Genomic DNA, 19304 nt, shown 5'->3' with positions numbered 1-19304 from the left:
CGTGTGCATGCTCCCTCTCTCTCTCAAAAATATACATTAAAAAAATTTTTTTTAATATTTATTTTTGAGAAAGAGAGAGAGAGAGAGTGCAGGGGAGTGGCAGGGACAGAGAGGGAGAGAGAATCCCAAGCAGGTTCTGCGCTGTCAGCATGGAGCCCAACTTGGAGCTCCACCTCACAAACCATGCTATCATGACCTGAGCCAAAATCAAGAGTTGGACACTTAACCAATTGAACCACCCAGGTGCTCCTAGCATTGACTATATTCTTTATGCTATGCTTTTTATTCCTGTGACACATTCATTCCATAATTGGAAGTCTGTACCTCCCACTCCCCTTCACCCATTTTGCCCATTCCCCCATACTCCTCCCCTCTGGCAACCATCAGTTTGTCCTCTGTAATTATAGGACTGATTCTGCTTTTTGTTTATTAAAAACATGGGCAGAGGATCTGAGTAGACATTTTTCCAAAAAAAAAAAAAAAAAACAAAACATACAAATGGCCAACAGACACATGAAAAGATACTCAACATTTCTAATCATCAGGGAAATGCAAATCAAAACCCAATGAGATATCACCTTACACCTGTCAGAATGGCTAGTATCAAAAACACAAGAAACAAGTACTGGCGAGGATGTGGGAAAAAAGGAACCCCCATGCATTGTTGGTAGAAATATAAATTAGCATAGCCACTGAGGAAAACAGTATAAAATTTCCTCAAAAAATTAAAAATAGAAATACAATATGATCCAATAATTCTACTACTGGGTATTTACCCAAATAAACAGAAACACAAATTCAAAAAGATATATGCATGCACCCCTATTTTTATTGAAGCATTATATGCAACAGCCAGGATGTGGAAGCAGCCTGAGTGTCCATCAACAGACAAATGGATAAAGAAGATTTAATAAACACACACACACACACACACACACACACACACACACACACACACCGAGGATATTACTCGGTCATAAAAAAGGATAGACTATTTTTAAGAGCAGTTTTAGGTTCACAGCAAAATTGAAAGGCAGGTACAGAGATTTCATATACTGTCTGCCTGCCTCCCACACACATACAACCTCCTCCACTATCAATATCCAGCACCAGAACAGCACACTTGTTACAAATGATGAATATACACTGACTCATCATTATTACCCAACATCCATATTTTACATTAGGGTTCACTCTTGGTGTTGTATATTCTATGGGTTTTGACAAATATATATCATATATATACATACACATATGTGTGTGTGTGTGTATAGGCATGAATCCACCATTATAGTATCATTCAGAATAATTTCATTATCTTAAAAATCCTCTGTGCTCCACCAATTCATTCTTCCTTTCCCCACTAACTCCTGGCAGCCATTGATCCTTTTGCTGCCTTCATGGTTTTGCCTTTTCCAGAATGTCATATAATTGGAATCATACAGTAAGCAACCTTTTCAGATTGGTTTCTTTCACTTAATAATTTGCATTTAATATTCTTCCATGGCTTTTCATGGCTTTACAGATTAATTCTTTTTAGTATTGAATAATGTTCCATTGTCTGGATGTACCACAGTTTATTAAGTCATTCATCTACTGACGTTTGCTTCCAGGTCTGGCACTTATGAATAAACCTGCTACAAACATCAGTGTGCAGGTTTTGTGTGGACGTAAGTTTTCAATTCCTCCGGCTAAATACCAAGAATTGCAATTACTGGGTTGTAATAGTAAGAGTAGGTTTACTTTCGCAAGAAACCAACAAGCTGTCTTCCAAAGTGTCTGTACCATTTTGCATTCCCACCAGCAATGAATGTGAGTTCCTGTTGCTGTACATCCTTGTCACCATTTGGTGTTATCAGTGCTCTGGATTTTGGCCATTTGAATAGATGTGTAGTGGTATCTTGTTGTTTAAATTTGCAATTCTGTGGTGCAACACATAATGTTGTCCTTTTTATGTACAAATCACAGATATATAGTATATCTGTAGTATTAAATTTTCAAGGGGGTAGGAGAACAACTAGGTTGTTCCTTAAGTGGGCAATAATGAGATTTTTAAAAAATTAATAACTGGCCTGGTGGTTAGAGAGGCAGCATGAGGAAAAAGACACAGGATAGAAGAGAGGGCTAGTTCATGCTGAAGGCCTAAGACCTGGCGTCACAGGGAGTCTGAGCAACTATAGATAAGGTACTGGCATAAAACTCAGTATGGAGAGCAGAGCAGAAGTTAATTTTTATAACTTGATTGTATTACTCAGGGTTCTACAGAGAAACAGAACCCATAGGATGGATGGATAGATAGATAGATAGATAGATAGATAGATAGATAGATAGATGTGTATATAGATAGATATATGTATATACATATATACATACACACATAATATATAAAGATGTAAACATTAAAAATTTTTTTAACGTTTATTTATTTTTGAGATGGAGAGACAGATTGAGACAGAGCACAAGCAGGGGAGGGGCAGAGAGGGAGACACAGAATCCAAAGCAGGCTCCAGGCTCCAAGCTGTCAACACAGAGCCTGATCTGGGCCTCGAATTCAAGTGCTGTGATCATGATCTCAGCCAAAGTCAGGTGCTTAACCAACTGAGCCACCCAGGTGCCCCAATACATAAACATTTAAACACACACACACACACACACACACACACACACACACACAGAAAGAGAGAGAGAGAGAGAGAGAGAGAGAGAGAGAGAGAGTCACATTATTTAAGGTCTCTGTGCTTCAGCTTCTTCTGCTATAAAATGGAGATGATAATAGCATCTACCTCAGAGGATTGTTGTGAACAGTAAGTGCATGATAAATGTTTAAAAACCATATAAAACCAATGTGAATCAACAGTGGAATGTGGAAACAAAAAGCTAATTGAGCACACACAATAAATAAATAAAGTAGCACTTGGTGTTAATTTTTTAAATGGTGACTATTTTTGTCACTCTCACTCAGGTAATTCTCTACCTAACCTGGATACTGACCTTAAAAAGATAAATCTCTGGAAAGAGCACAAATGTCCATCGACGGATGAATGGATAAAGAAAATGTGGTATATATATACAAGGGAGTATTACTTGGCAATCAAAAAGAATGAAATCTTGCCATTTGCAATTATGTGGATGGAACTAGAGGGTATTAGGCTAAGCAAAATTAGTCAGAGAAAGACAAATATCATATGACTTCACTCATATGAGGGCTTTAAGATACAAAACAGGGGCGCCTGGGTGGCGCAGTCGGTTAAGCATCCAACTTCAGCCAGGTCACGATCTCGCGGTCCGTGAGTTCGAGCCCCGCGTCAGGCTCTGGGCTGATGGCTTGGAGCCTGGAGTCTGTTTCCGATTCTGTGTCTCCCTCTCTCTCTGCCCCTCCCCGTTCATGCTCTGTCTCTCTCTGTCCCAGAAATAAATAAAAAACGTTGAAAAAAAAATTAAAAAAAAAAAAAGATACAAAACAGATGAACATAAGGGAAAGGGAGCAAAAGTAGCATAAAAACAGGAAGGGGAACAAAACATAAGAGACTCTTAAATATGGAGAACAAACAGAGGATTACTGGGGTTGTGGAAGGGGGGATGGGCTAACTGGGTAAGGGACACTAAGGAATCTACTCCTGAAATCATTGTTGTACTATATGCTAACTAACTTGGATGTAAATTTAAAAAAATAAATTAAATTAAAAAAAAAAGATAAATCCCTGCCATGTGGCCATCTAACCCTGGTCTGCCCTACAGAACTAACCCACATATCTTTAGCATTTATAGGGAGCTCAAAGAGTCCCTGTAAGCCATTCCTTCACACTTGAAAACAGAGATGGATGATGAGTCCACCGTGGAAGGCCAATGAAATACCAACATAAGCTCTTCTCTACCCGGAGCTCCACAAGCTTTCAAGAGCAATAAAACTCATTATTCCAAAGTATTCCAGATACTCAGAGTATCTGGGAGTTTGTCTGTAACCAAGACAATAGGGCTCTCTGCAGTCCTCAAAACTCTCAAGTAAAGAAGAGATTTTAAACTTTGGATTTTTGACCAAACAGACCAGAATGTGGTGGAGCAATGACTTACCAAAAAAGCATTTCAGAGAGAAAAGGCACTTCTGTAAACTCAGATCTAGGAAAACAAAACTGAAATCAGCTTCCTTCCCCCACCTGCCAGTTTTCAACACGCTAATTTCTGAGACACACCCTGGAGTTTCCGAGCCAAGTGAGATAGAAGCAGAGGATAAATAAACTTTCATAAAAGCTAGAATGAAGAAAATATTTTTCTCTAACATTGAAGGAGGAAGGAAACACAAGATATTAGATGTTCTCTGCACTGAAATACATGGTTTTCCCCTCATATATGTAGAAGAAATTTGCAAGACAATCTGGGTTAAGTATAATATCTCCTATTAATATTATTGTTACTATTACAGCATTTCGTTGAATAGGGAGGAATCTACTTTTCTGTTAGAGGATTGAAATATACCCCAAAAGAAAAACAATATTTTGAGCCTAGAAATTCTATTCATTGCTGTGACAGGAGTCTGCTTTGTATTAGTTGAAAAATGAGTCATAACATTCCAGAAAAGATGTCATTGAAAACAAGAGGCATTTTTATTGATGAAATCCCCTAAGGCATTAGCAGTATCTTCAGAAATAACATATGATGAAAATTTAAAAATGTACTTTACATTAATCAAACATATCTTCCACCATCTACTCTAAGGAGTAGGCATCTGCCATAACATAAAACTCAGATGTTAGTGTCAGATGATATATAGAGAGTGACAGACAGAGGCAGAGGCAGAGGCAGACAGAGACAGAGACAGACAGACTACCACAGGAAGTCCTTGAAATTATGGCAGCTTTCTGTTCCTGGTAAAAATCCTAGGTTTATGTCTAACTTCCCCCAAAGGAACAAGGTGCAAGAGAGTATAGGGAGGGGGATTACATTTCTCAATAAAGGCCTGATTTTCAACTGTCTTTAAAAAGCTAGCAAACCCTACAATTAACACTACAATTAATAAATATATGTGTGTGTGTGGGAGGGGCGGAGGGGGTGGCCCTGTGTCACTCAGTTGATTAAGCATCTGACTCATGGTTTCCGCTCAGGTCATGATCTCATGGTTGGTGGGTTTGAGCCCCACATCGGGCTCTGCGCTGACAGTGCAGAGCCTGCTTGGGATTCTCTCTCTCTCTTCCTCTCTCTCCTCCCTTCCCTCACTCACACTGTCTCTGTTTCTCTCAAAAATAAATAAATAAACTTAGTTTATTTATAAATAAACTCAGCTTAGTTCTGCTGAGCTCAGAACTAAAATTTCAGGTCATTATAGTAAAGCATATATAATTGAAAACAATTATTTTTTTTTAATTTTTTTCAACATTTATTTATTTTTGAGACTGAGAGAGACAGAGCATGAACAGGGGAGGGGCAGAGAGAGAGGGAGACACAGAATCTGAAACAGGCTGCAGGCTATGAGCGGTCAGCACAGAGCCCGACGCGGGGCTCGAACTCACGGGCCGTGAGATCATGACCTGAGCCGAAGTCAGACACTTAACCAACCAAGCCACCCAGCCGCCCCAAAAACAATTATTTTAGACACTAACTTTACTCCATACTTTCACCTTTCTTTCCCCTCTTACTTTTCTGCCATTAGCCTTCCCCGATTTTGTTACCCGAGGGCTTTCGTACATGTGTGATCCCATATCACTTTCTAAACTATGCAATAAACCATTTCTGGGACAAGGGATGGTATAAAGAAATCATGACTATGTGAAATAACGAATGGTGGCATAAATGGAGAAAACCCAGATGTTAGACAGCAGTCATTCTTCCAGTATATATTCGCCCAGGGTGGCATTTTCAACAATTTTTTGAAAAATTAAGTTATTGAAACATACTCCTATCAAGACTCTGACAAAGGCTATAGGATAAGCCATGTGAAAGTGAAAGCTTTTTGATTACAATGTAAAGATCCATAATCTGGTAGAGAAAATCATCGAAAGTCATTCTTTTTTCACTTGTTCACATTCCCGACCATTCAGGACTAGCTTCCCACCTCCCAACTCTTATATGAGAACCTGGCTTTTCATTTGTACATGTGTATGGTGTGCAGCTTGTGCATAAGGGCTGAGCTTGTATAACTGTGACAGAAAGTCAGAGAGACCCCAAGAGAAGTATACTGCCAGGATGGGGCAAGAGATTGGGCATGGCGAATTCAGGAGCCTGAGCATAGCTGGCATCAGAGTGATCAAGAACTCCTGATTTAGGTGTTACATTGGTGTGGGTGCAACCAAAGTGAGCTGCACTTTTACAGGGTGGAGTAGATGGCACGTAGTGGATCTCATGGATACATGAAAATGACTTAGACAGTAGAGTAACTGGAGGAGAGTCGGGTAAAAAGACATTGAATCAACAGTGACATGTGAAACCAAAAGTTTTCCCATAATCTGAGGCTGCAGTTGTAATTCTCCAATGAAACTTTTAGACTTCACATCCCCAGAATTGAATTCATCACTATCCTTGATTGCTAATACACCTTCATTTTTTTTTTTTTTTATTTTTTTTTTCAACGTTTATTTATTTTTGGGACAGAGAGAGACAGAGCATGAACGGGGGAGGGGCAGAGAGAGAGGGAGACACAGAATCAGAAACAGGCTCCAGGCTCCGAGCCATCAGCCCAGAGCCCGACGCGGGGCTCGAACTCACGGACCGCGAGATCGTGACCTGGCTGAAGTCGGACGCTTAACCGACTGCGCCACCCAGGCGCCCCCACCTTCATTTTTTTTAATGCAAGTACCTCTTTTATTCATCTGTTTATCATGTATCTTGAGGCATCATTTCCTTTCAAATGAAGTATAATGTTTATGAAAGGAACAAATCATAAGGGTACAGCTCTATGAAATTTTTATGTGTATTCATCAGCATAACCAGTAACAAGATCCACACATAGACATAAATATTTTTATCCTATCAGTTTTCCTTGTGTCCCTTCCCAGAAAGTATCTTCCTCCCAAAGGTAACCACTACTCTGACTTCTGCTGCAATAAATTAATTTTGCCTGTTCTTGAACTTCCTATAAATGAAGTCCTACAATGTTTTCTATTGTTACTGGCTTCTTTCACTCAACATCAGACATGTGAGATTCATTCATGTTGTTGCCTGTAACACTCTAATCTGTTTCTTTATAATTGCTGAGTCATAGGATCAGTGTACATTTAACTTTATTGAAACCGAACTGTTTCCAAAATTGGCTGAAACAATTTATTTTTTTATTTTTTTATTTTATTTTATTTTATTTTTATTTTTTTGTTTGCATACACAGTTTATTTATTTATTTTTTTTTCCTATGGCCAGATTTAACTTTTTTTTTTTTTATGAAATTTATTGACAAATTGGTTTCCATACAACACCCAGTGCTCATCCCAAAAGGTGCCCTCCTCAATACCCATCACCCACCCTCTCCTCCCTCCCACCCCCCATCAACCCTCAGTTTGTTCTCAGTTTTTAAGAGTCTCTTATGCTTTGGCTCTCTCCCACTCTAACCTGTTTTTTTTCTTTCCTTCCCCTCCCCCATGGGTTCCTGTTAAGTTTCTCAGGGTCCACATAAGAGTGAAACCATATGGTATCTGTCTTTCTCTGTATGGCTTATTTCACTTAGCATCACACTCTCCAGTTCCCTCCACGTTGCTACAAAAGGCCATATTTCATTTTTTTCTCATTGCCACGTAATATTCCATTGTGTATATAAACCACAATTTCTTTTTTTATTTTTTTATTTTATTTTTTTAATTTTTTTTTCAACGTTTATTTATTTTTGGGACAGAGAGAGACAGAGCATGAACGGGGGAGGGGCAGAGAGAGAGGGAGACACAGAATCGGAAACAGGCTCCAGGCTCCGAGCCATCAGCCCAGAGCCCGACGCGGGGCTCGAACTCACGGACCGCGAGATCGTGACCTGGCTGAAGTCGGACACTTAACCGACTGCGCCACCCAGGCACCCCTAAACCACAATTTCTTTATCCATTCATCAGTTGATGGACATTTAGGCTCTTTCCATAATTTGGCTATTGTTGAGAGTGCTGCTATGAACATTGGGGTACAAGTGGCCCTATGCATCAGTACTCCTGTATCCCTTGGATAAATTCCTAGCAGTGCTATTGCTGGGTCATAGGGTAGGTCTATTTTTAATTTTCTGAGGAACCTCCACACTGCTTTCCAGAGCGGCTGCACCAATTTGCATTCCCACCAACAGTGCAAGAGGGTTCCCGTTTCTCCACATCCTCTCCAGCATCTATAGTCTCCTGATTTGTTCATTTTGGCCACTCTGACTGGCGTGAGGTGATACCTGAGTGTGGTTTTGATTTGTATTTCCCTGATAAGGAGCGACGCTGAACATCTTTTCATGTGCCTGTTGGCCATCCGGATGTCTTCTTTAGAGAAGTGTCTACTCATGTTTTCTGCCCATTTCTTCACTGGGTTATTTGTTTTTCGGGTGTGGAGTTGGGTGAGCTCTTTATAGATTTTGGATACTAGCCCTTTGTCCGATATGTCGTTTGCGAATATCTTTTCCCATTCCGTTGGTTGCCTTTTAGTTTTGTTGGTTGTTTCCTTTGCTGTGCAGAAGCTTTTTATCTTCATAAGGTCCCAGTAATTCACTTTTGCTTTTAATGCCCTTGCCTTTGGGGATGTGTCGAGTAAGAGATTGCTACGGCTGAGGTCAGAGAGGTCTTTTCCTGCTTTCTCCTCTAAGGTTTTGATGGTTTCCTGTCTCACATTTAGGTCCTTTATCCATTTTGAGTTTATTTTTGTGAACGGTGTGAGAAAGTGGTCTAGTTTCAACCTTCTGCATGTTGCTGTCCAGTTCTCCCAGCACCATTTGTTAAAGAGGCTGTCTTTTTTCCATTGGATGTTCTTTCCTGCTTTGTCAAAGATTAGTTGGCCATACGTTTGTGGGTCTAGTTCTGGGGTTTCTATTCTATTCCATTGGTCTATGTGTCTGTTTTTGTGCCAGGCTGAAACAATTTATATTCCTACTAACAATGTGTGAGAGTTCTACTGACTCCACATTGTCACCAACATTTGGTATTGTCAGTCTATAATTTCAGCCATTCTTCTGAATAGTATTACCTCATTGTAGTTTTATTTTGCATTCCCATAATGATTAAAGATTTGGGAGCACTTCTAGATTCCAATCCATCATATCCACTCATGTGACTGTCAAAAGCCCCACTGGTTTCTCTTCCTCCCAGTAGGCCAACTCTGATCCTCAACTCCAGCCCAGAATCAGCAAATGCTTCCCTAGCGAGGGATCTTCCCTCTCTGGCATTTTAGCTCATCCAGTCCTTATCATCAAGTCTAGCTACAACTGTATAATAACTTCAAAAATAACTTTTATAATTTTTTATGATTTTTATGATTTTTTCTATTTGTTGCAGTGGGAGTGTTGGTAGCCTGCTGTGATCTATGATATCACACGGGGAAGTGGGACCTTTTCCATTTCTTCTTGGGACATTTTTGGTAAGTTATATTTTTCAAGGAATTTTTTCAATTTATTTCAGTCTTCATATTTATTCAAAGTTGTCTGCAATTTCCTCTAATCCTTAGAATTTTTATAGCATGTGATATTGGTTAGTTTTTTCATCATTTTTAGTTCTTGGTTACTCTTCACAGGTGTGTCAATTTTATTATTCTTTTTAAAAATTTTTTTAAATGTTTTTATTTATTTTTGAGAGAGAAAAACATAACGCAAGAGGGAGAGGGGCAGAGAGAGAGGAAGACACAGAATCCAAAGCAGGCCCCAGGCTCTGAACTGTCAGCACAGAGCTTGACTTGGGGCTCGAACTCACCAACTGTGAGATCACGACCTGAGCTGAAGTCAGACGCTTAACAGACTGAGACACCCAGACGCCCCAATTTTATTACTCTTTATGAAGGACAACTTTTGGGTTTCTTTGATTCTATTGTAATTTTTGTTTCTATTTCATAGATTTCTGTTCTCATCTTTATTTTCTCCTTCCTCTACTTCCTTCAAGTTTATTCTATTCTTCTCTGAATTTATTCGATTGATATTTAGTTCATTCAATTGAAAGATTTTCAGTCCTTCTTCTAATTTTATAAAAGCATGTAGGCCCTAAATACCTCTCCAAGTATTGTTGACACTATCTTTCAAGTTTTCAAATGCAGCTTGCTTGCTTGCTTGCTTTTTCTCTTTCTTTCTTTTAGAAAGAGAGTGTGCATGCGAGGAGGGGAGAGGGGCAGGGAGAGAGAGAAAATCTTTTTTATTAACTTTTTTAAAAAATTTATTTATTTATTTTGAGAGAGAGTTGGGGGCAGAGAGAGGAGAGAATCCTAAGCAGGCTCCACACTGTCAGCATGGAACCCAAAGCAGGGATCAAACTCATGAATTGTGAGATCACAACCTGAGAAAGTTAAGAGTTGGATGCTTAACCAACTGAGCCACCCAGGTGCCCTAAGAGAGAATCTTAAGCAGCTCCACGCTCAGTTCAGAGCCTGACACAGGGCTCAATCCCACGACCCTGGGATCATGACCCAAGCCAAAATCAGGAGTTGGACATTCAATTGACTGAGCCACCTAGGTGCCCCCAAATGCAGCATTTTAAATAAAAATTGTATATATTTAAAGTGTACAGCATGATGAGTTAATATGCATATACGTAGTGAAATGATTATGACAGTCAAGCTAATTAAAAATCATCCATCTCTTCACAGTTACCATTGATTGTGTGTGATAAGTGTACTTGAAATCTATTTCTTAGATTTCAGTGTTCAATACGGCATTATTAGGTACAGTTTTCATGCTTGTACATTAGATCTCTAGCTTATACATCCTAGAGAACTGCAAATTTGTACCCTTCGACCTGTATCTGCCCATCTCTTCCCCCTCCAGCCCCTGGTATCCATCATTCTATGTGCTTTTACCTTGTTTTGTTTTGTTTTTAGATTCCACATAAAGGTGAGATAAGACAGTATTTATGTTACTCTTTCTGGCTTATTTCACTGAGCCTAATGTCCTCCAGGTTCATCCTTGTTGTCACAATGGCAGGATTTCCTTCTTTCTCATGGCTGAGTAAGATATAGCACATCTTCTTTATCCATTTATCCACTGATGGACACTAAAGTTGCTTCCATATATTGACTATTGCAATGAGCGTGGGGGTATAGATGTCTCTTCAAGATCTTGATTTCATTTCCTTTGGATATATACCTACATGTGGGATAGGTGGATCATATGGTAGTTCTATTTTTTATTTTTTGAGGAAGCTCCATACTTTTTTTCATAGTGATTGGACCAATTTACATTCCCAGCAACAGTGCATGAGGATTCCCTTTTCTCCACCACTTCACCAACACTTGTTATCTATTGTCTTATTTCTTTTTTTTCTTTTTTTTCCTACCATGGTGCTGGGGCAGGCCGTATGCCTGGGTCCATGGAAGCCAATCTAGAGTTTGGGTCTTATGGGACCTGGCCCACACTGGGGCAAGTTGAGAGTCTAAGCCCACAGGATCTGGCCCGGTACTGGAATGAGGCAGGAGCCTGGGTATGTGGAAGCCCACCTGGGTCTGCAGGGACTTTGCTATTAGGATTAATACTACATTATAAAATGAACTGGGAAATATTCCCTCTTTTACTGCTTTCTAGAAGAGATTGTGTAGAATCAGTGTTAATTATTTAAATGTCCAATAGAATTCTCCAGTGAACCTATCTAGGCCTGGAGATTTTTCTTTGGGGGGAGTGTTTTTTTTTTTTTTAATTAAAAATCGAATCTTCTATAAAGTTATGGGACTATGCAAAGGATCAATTTCATATTGAGTGAGTTGTGGAAGTTTGTGGTTTTTGAGAAATTGGTCCATTTTAATTGAGTTGTCCAATTTATGTGTTTGAAGCTGTTCATAGTACTCCCATATTGACCTTTTGATGTCTACAGGGTTTTAAATAATACCGTTTCATTTCAAGTGTTGGTAAATTGTGTCTGCTCTTTTTCATTCTTTGTCAGTTTTGGTAGAGGTTTGTCAATTTTAATGATCTTTTTTAAGAAAGCAAATATTTGTTTCATTGATTTTCTCCATTATTTTTCTATTTTCAATTTAGTTAGTTTCTGCTCTTTATTATTTCCTTCCTTCTGCTTGCTTTGGGTTTATTTTTCTCTTCTTTTTCAAGCTCTTCTAGATTTTTGAAGCAAGAGCTTACATGATTTTTCTTCAACTTTTCTTTTCTAATATACACATTTATCACTAGAAATTTTCCTTTCAACACTGCTTTAACTGTGCCCCACAAATTTTATTATGTTGTATTTTCATTTGCATTCGTTGCAATGTATTTTTTAATTTCACTTGAGACTTTTCTTTGATCCATGAATTATTTAGGAATGTGTTGTTTTAGTGTTCAGCAATTTTCCTCTTAATTTTCTGTTACTAAATTACTAATAAGATTCTATCATGATTGGCAAACATATTCTGTATGATTTCAGTTCTTTAAATTGTTGAAATTTGTTTTATCATTTATCTTGGGCACTTGAAAAGAATGATATTCGGCTGTTGTTGGATGAACTATCCTATAACTGTGGTTTGGAAGGTATTGGTTGATGGTGTTAAATTCTTCCATATCCTCAGTTACATTCTGTCTAGTTGTTCTATCAATTGTTAAGAGAAAGGTACTGAAATATCCAACTATAATTGTGGGTTTGTCTAAGATAGTAAGTTCTATCACTGTTTCCTTCAACTTCCTTCTTTGATGCACACACTTTTAGGATTGCTATGTCATCTTGTTAGATTGGCTTATCATTATGTAATATTCCTCTGACTCTGGTTATTTTTTTCTCTGTAGTCTACAGTCTTTATCTGATATTAATATAGCCATTCTTGTGTTCATTACATATCTTTATCCATATTTTTACTTTCAACCTGTCTATATTATGTTTCGAGTGAGTATCTTACAAAAAGGATATAGTTGGGTCATATTTTTAATTCACTCTACTAATTCTGCCTTTTAATTTCTATATGTAGGCAATTTATATTCAATATAATTATTGATATGTTGGGACTTATATCTACCATTTTTTTTTCTGTTTGCTCTCTCTGGTTTTCATTTCTCTGTCTTATTTTCCTGACCTCCTATGGTAACTTGAAATTTTTTTTACAATTCCACTTTTATCTACAGTGTTTTTGAGTGTATAATTTCATATAGCTTTTTCTAATAGTTGCTCTAGATGCTACATTATACATACATAACTTTCAACAATCTAATGGTGTTATCTTACCAGCTTGAATGAAGTGGAAAAAATCTTACTTCCCTTTTCACCCCCTTACCCTATCCCACTTATAATTATCCACATATATCGTTATCTCAAATATGGCCACTACATACATTTAGAACCATATCAGACAGTGCTTCAATAATCAAACATAATTTAGAAAACCAAACAAGAGAGAGCTTATTATATTTACTAACATTTTTACTTAGTGTGTTCTTTTTTCCTTCCTAATGTTTCAAGGTTCCTTCTCTTATCATTTCCTTTCCATTTGGAGAGATTCCTTTAACCATTCTTCTAAGGTAAGTTGTGTAGATTATACCATTTAACATTCTTATCAACAGTGCATAAGGGGTCCCTCCAGTTTCTCAATATCGTAACCAAGACTCATCATTTACTGTTTTTTAATAGCAGTCATCATAATGGATGTGAAATGATACATCACTGTGATTTAGGTTTGCATTTCTCTAATGATTAGTGATGTTGCTCATTTCCATATACTTGTCTGGCATTTGTTTATCATCTTTGGAGAAATGTTTATTCAAGTCCTTGACTATTTTTTAATTGGGTTATTTGTGTTGTTGAATTGTAGGAAGTTTTTTTTATATATATTCTGGATATTAACCCTTATCAAATATATTTGCAAATTATTTTGCAAATATTTTCTCTTATCCCATAGCTTGTCTTTTCATTCTGTTAATTGTGTTTTTTGCTGCACAGTGTTTGAATTTAATGTAGTCCTACAAAAGGCTACTTTTAAAGTCCTACTTCAAATCTAAAGCAATTTTCCCCTTCCACTCTCTTTTTCTCTTCCCAATTTATTTTATTTTTTTTAATGTTTACTTTTGAGACAGAGATAGAGCACAAGCTGGGAAGTGGCAGAGAGAGAGGGAGACACAGAATTTGAAGCAGGCTCCAAGGTCTGAGCTGTCAGCACAGAGTCTGAGGCGGGCCTCGACCTCGCTAATGGTGAGATCATGACCAGAGCCAAAGTCAGACGCTTAACTGACTGAGCCACCCAGGTTCTGCTTCCCAATTTTTTTTAAATGTGAGCTTCTCAATCTGTATAGGCTAAATTATTGAAAGAAATTTCACCTAACTCACTTTTTTTAGAAGGCATTACATCTTCTAGGTTTCTGGTTGTCATAGTGTTGTAAAGAAGTGAAATTTCTGCCAATTTTGCATATCTTTGCCTATTTGGCATTAATATAGATGTAAAGTATATTTTATTCACTCTCTATGCATACAGGAGTTATTAACCAAAAAAATAATAGGCTTAACTTTGGACCATTGCTGTGTCACCTTTATGTCTGGAAAGGAAGGTAAATCCAAATCTGAATTTGTGTCTACCACTCTGCGGCAATATTCCTGTGTATTATATCATGGAAGTGGGCATATATTATCTGCTTGCCATAATTCCCCAGACTTTTCTTCTCTGTTTATATGATTTATTCCATGATGGTTTCACTGGAATGGTTCACATTTTTTTTGGAGCCATTTTTGGATCATACTTAGAGCTGACTATCATTATTTGGAATTTATTTTTTCTAACCATTAGTATGTTTCCATAACTCAGATTGCCACTAATTTTCCAGATATGAGATTTCCAACTTGTAGAACAAACAGCAATTATTAACCAGAAATCAGTCGTTATCTATTATTATGTGAAAAATCACTCTGATATAATAGTAGCCTCCAAGATCACTACCCAGGAAGCTATCTCAGAAGTCATGGAACAAAATGACTCACAGATCAAATTAAGATGCTTAAGGCAAATACCTTATTAAATCAATTAAAATACACAACAAAAAGTAGAGGGGAGGAGATGGGTAACATGCTTTGGATAAGGCACAAGATGGGTAGAAAGACCTTATTACCTGAGTTATGCAAGTTCATATATCCTCTCTCCCTCTCTCTGCTGTATCAGCATTCTCCACTGATTGTGTAATTTTGAGAACCAGAGTTGAGGTCTGTCCAAGGCAGTTCCACAGCGGGGAGACACCCTGGGTTGATACATACATTTGCTCTAATCAGAGAGATGCGGAGGGGCACATATGCCTGACCACAGCTATAGCTCATCAATTAGCCTGACAAGCAGCTGTGGATCTTGCTTATGTTCCTTGAGTAGAGGATACAAGGGATCAGAATGGGTATCACCACTGAGTGACCCAATTATGACCTCAAAGTATCAAATGCTTCATGTGTGTTATGAATATTTGATATCTATTTAGTCTTTCTATTCCTTCCTATGTTTAACACTCATATGCTCTATTTACTTTATCTACATCTATCATAATATAATTCACAAACCATTTGCTTCTATACTTAGTTTCTATGTCCTCCTTACTTCATTCAACCTTCTCTATTTAGTTTCACACATCCTTTGTTTCTCTTATTTTCCACAGCTGAAATGAATATTTTTTAAAGTTTATTTATTTATTTTGAGAGAGAGAGAGAGAGAGAGAGAGAGAGAGAGAGAGAGAGACAGTGTGTGAGTGGAGGAGGGGCAAAGAGAGAGGGAAAGAGAGAATCCCAAGCAGGCTCTGCACTGTTGGGCACAGAGCCCAACATGGAGTTCAATCTCACAAACCATAAGACTATGACCTGTGCCGAAATTGAGTTGGACGTTCAGCCCACTGAGCCACCCAGGTGCTCCTGAATTGAGTATTTTTAAATAATACAGTTAACACACATTATAGCAAACAGCCATTAATGAGGATGAAACATCTCTCTATATATTGACCAGCACTATCCCGAAGATACAGTTAGTGAATAAAGCAAGTGAAGGAAATTGTGTATATTATGTTGCCCTTTGTGTGAAAAAAAAGTGCTTATGTATTTGCGTGGAAGTATTTTTCTGATAGGATATGGAAGAAACTGGTAATGGTAATTTCCTCTCAGGAGGATAATTAGATGGCATGTGTATCTTTTTAAACATTCTAAATTTTATAAGAAATTTTTATAATTATATATATTTTTATATAAACTTTTAAAAATTAGTTGAAATTTTACTTATAAAAATACTAAATAATTTTTCTTTTTCTATATACAGCTATCAGAATGGCAATGCCACTGAACCTACCAGAAAATACAGATGACTGAACAGAAGATATAAATTGATGTTTGGAAAGTCATAGAATTAATCAAAAGCACAGGGAAATCTTGACTGCAAAAGATATGCATAGAGTAATCTTGGAAGTGGTTAACTAAAAATCACCTTGTTGATATGGGCATAACTCATGGATGAGCTATCCATATAGAACAGCTATTCAAATAATTGCAGAAAACATCCTCTGAAGATCTTAGTCAGACATGAAAGAGGGAAAAGGTAGTAAAAATGTTCCTAAAATACAACATTTGATGTAAGAAGAAAATGGAGAAACTTCAAAGCAAAAGCAAAATGATACAGAGAAATCAGTTATGGCTAATGTCTCTACAGTGGGTACAGTCACTAAAAACTGAGTTCATGGAAGATGAAATAGATGACACAAAGGAAAGGCAGCCATCCAGAGAACTGACATGTGTATCATACTTTTTTGATGAATTTGTAACCCATATCACTACAAATCAAATTTTAGTCTACAACCTGAAATAGGACCACCACTCAATCTCACTGATCCAACAAATTAATTCAAAACCTATTTGTGAAAATAGAGAAACAGCTGCAGAAGAGATGTTAAGGTGAAATTTAGCAATGAAGTTTTCCAATTTGCTTCGGGTTGTATGAAAATTCACCTACTAATGGCACCATTCATTTTGGAGTTAAAGGCAAACCCTATGGAAAAATTCTTTACATGAAAGTCACCAATTTCACCAAGGAAGCCCTCATTGACCATTTTAAATTGATGATCCACCAGTATTTTGAAGACCATCAGGTCCAAAAAGCAAAGAAGTACATTTGAGAGCCAAGATTTGTAGACGTTTTACTGCTAAACCGTAGGTATCCTGACAGATTTGTATTGAAGCAAAGGTCATTACAAAGTACTCTGAATATGAACAAGATTATTTCCATACTAAAATGCAAAATCACAACAACAGAACATGGAAACTAAGTCCAAAATATTCAGTCTTCATGTGAGATGGGGCCAGCTCTAAAGACATCATGAAAAATAATGCAGATTTCAGAGCATTTAAATTAGATTTGAAAGCACTGTCAGAGTCTAGAAAAGAGGCAGAAGAAACATGCAAAGTAAAAACAAATAAAAAAGAGAGTAAGGGACCAACACTTGCTAAATTATTGACAGGAAATCAGTATTTGTTTGATAATTCATTCAAACCACGACTGGTACACATTCTTGTGACAAATAAATGCCATCTGAATCAAATAAAACACTTAGATTCCCTAAAGGAAATTTAATGACTTGCTGTGTTGGAGTTTAATCCTAAATCTGTGAGAAGGGGGGTAGTCAAAGCTTACAAAGAAAGCCAAATCTGTATGTGTAGGGGGAAAAAATACAAAATGAGAAGATTTCTAGTCTGAATCTTTATCAACAGCCCAGCTGGATTTTCAGCAATGGCAGGTTAGACCTTAACAGTGAAAAATATAAACACTTAGATCCAAGTTCCTTGCAAAGAGAAAAACTATTTCTCTTTATTATTCTATTACTCTCTTCCATGGATGACCTAAGAGACCTCCTCCTTGAGACCTTCTGTGCTTTCTGCCAAGATCTCAAAGGAATGAAAAATATTTGTATTTGTGTATACTCACATATGTGTCAAGGATAGAAAGGCCTACTCGAAACAAGATTAATAAACCAGCAAAATGAGCTATCAAGCTAATGTGTTTCTGACTTAAGTCTTGAAGAAATAAATGGTACTATTGTTCAACTAAAATCTGTCACTCAATCTTTTTGCCATCTATTGGTTCATCTAACTGTCCTTCTAAAAAAAGGAAGAAGTTGTCATGACTGTTCTGGAAATTCCTTGTTAAAGTGAATATGAAGGCACAGTCTTAGAGGACAGAAACAAAGTATTTGAATTCTAGGCATCAGAAGAGGAAGACTTCTATCGAGGTGGGAAAGTATCATAGTGGAACTTCAACTTTTTTTCCATCAAAAAGGATAAATATGAAAAACTTGAAGCAGTGGTTCAAAACTGGGCAAATTCTTCTAAACCAATATGTGCCAATAATATTCATTCATAGCATCATCCAGGTTGTGGTGAGACTACCTTGACTCTGTATTCTTTGGGAACTAAGGAAGAAATTCAGATGTGCTATGTTGAAAAACAAGACAGGGGATTTTTCTGAAACTGGAGAATAAGTGATTAATTTAAACACCTTTGGGGCAACCAACCATCAGGAAAACTTACTTGAACTGCTCCTTATTGATGATTTAAAGAACAAAATTATGTCTATTTTCTCCAGGCTTCTATTAGCAGCAGCTAATAGTACATTTGACATGAGAAACCTCCAGTGATCCTAACTTGCATGAAATCACAGAATCCTGTAAAAGGTACAAAGATCTCAGATGGTAATGCTCTAATACAACAACTATCTGTCAAAGAACAGAGCTTAAATTGAAAAAAATTGAAGTGTAGCATAAAAACTTTAAAGATTTTTGTTTCTTCATGATCGTGAAAAGCAATTATAATAGAAAGTACACAGAAAATGTGGCTAGGAATATCCTGAAAAGACAAAATACTTCTACTGGGAAACAAAGCTCTTTTCTTTCTTGACTCTTCCTAATTCATATATGCCTGATACAACCATTTTACTATCATAGTGTGAAAAATTCTTAAGAATCATAAAAAAGGTTTTCTGGGGAACAGAAAAACTTGAAGGCAAGATAGCACCAACTCTAGGCATTAAGGAATCTACTCCTGAAATCATTGTTTCACTATATGCTAACTAATTTGGATGTAAATTTTTAAAAGTAAAAAATAAAAATAAAAATAAATTTTTAAAAACAGGGAGGGGGACAAAATAGAAGAGACTCATAAATATGGAGAACAAACTGAGGGTTACTGGAGGGGTTGTGGGGGGGGAACGGGTAAATGGGTAAGGGGCATTAAGGAACGTACTCCTGAAATCATTGTTTCACTATA

At 37.3% G+C, this 19304-nt stretch overlaps 1 protein-coding gene and 1 long non-coding RNA gene across 2 annotated transcripts in view; one reads left to right on the top strand and one right to left on the bottom strand.

Moving 5' to 3' along the window:
* Nucleotides 1-19304, bottom strand: part of LOC123383875 — a 123932-nt gene that overhangs the window by 85772 nt on the left and 18856 nt on the right. The window lies entirely within an intron of this gene.
* Nucleotides 16320-19151, top strand: LOC101087566 (sterile alpha motif domain-containing protein 9). Its single transcript, XM_023242079.2, is given in 13 exon segments — nt 16320-16454; nt 16456-16570; nt 16573-16717; nt 16719-16804; nt 16807-16985; nt 16988-17213; nt 17216-17680; nt 17683-18143; nt 18145-18437; nt 18439-18587; nt 18590-18763; nt 18766-18906; nt 18909-19151. Coding segments are annotated over 13 exon segments (2772 nt in total). The 3' UTR covers nt 19112-19151.

Source organism: Felis catus, chromosome A2 (genome assembly GCF_018350175.1).
Source record: "Felis catus isolate Fca126 chromosome A2, F.catus_Fca126_mat1.0, whole genome shotgun sequence".
NCBI lineage: Eukaryota > Metazoa > Chordata > Mammalia > Carnivora > Felidae > Felis > Felis catus.
This window is presented reverse-complemented; position numbering and strand designations above follow the sequence as displayed.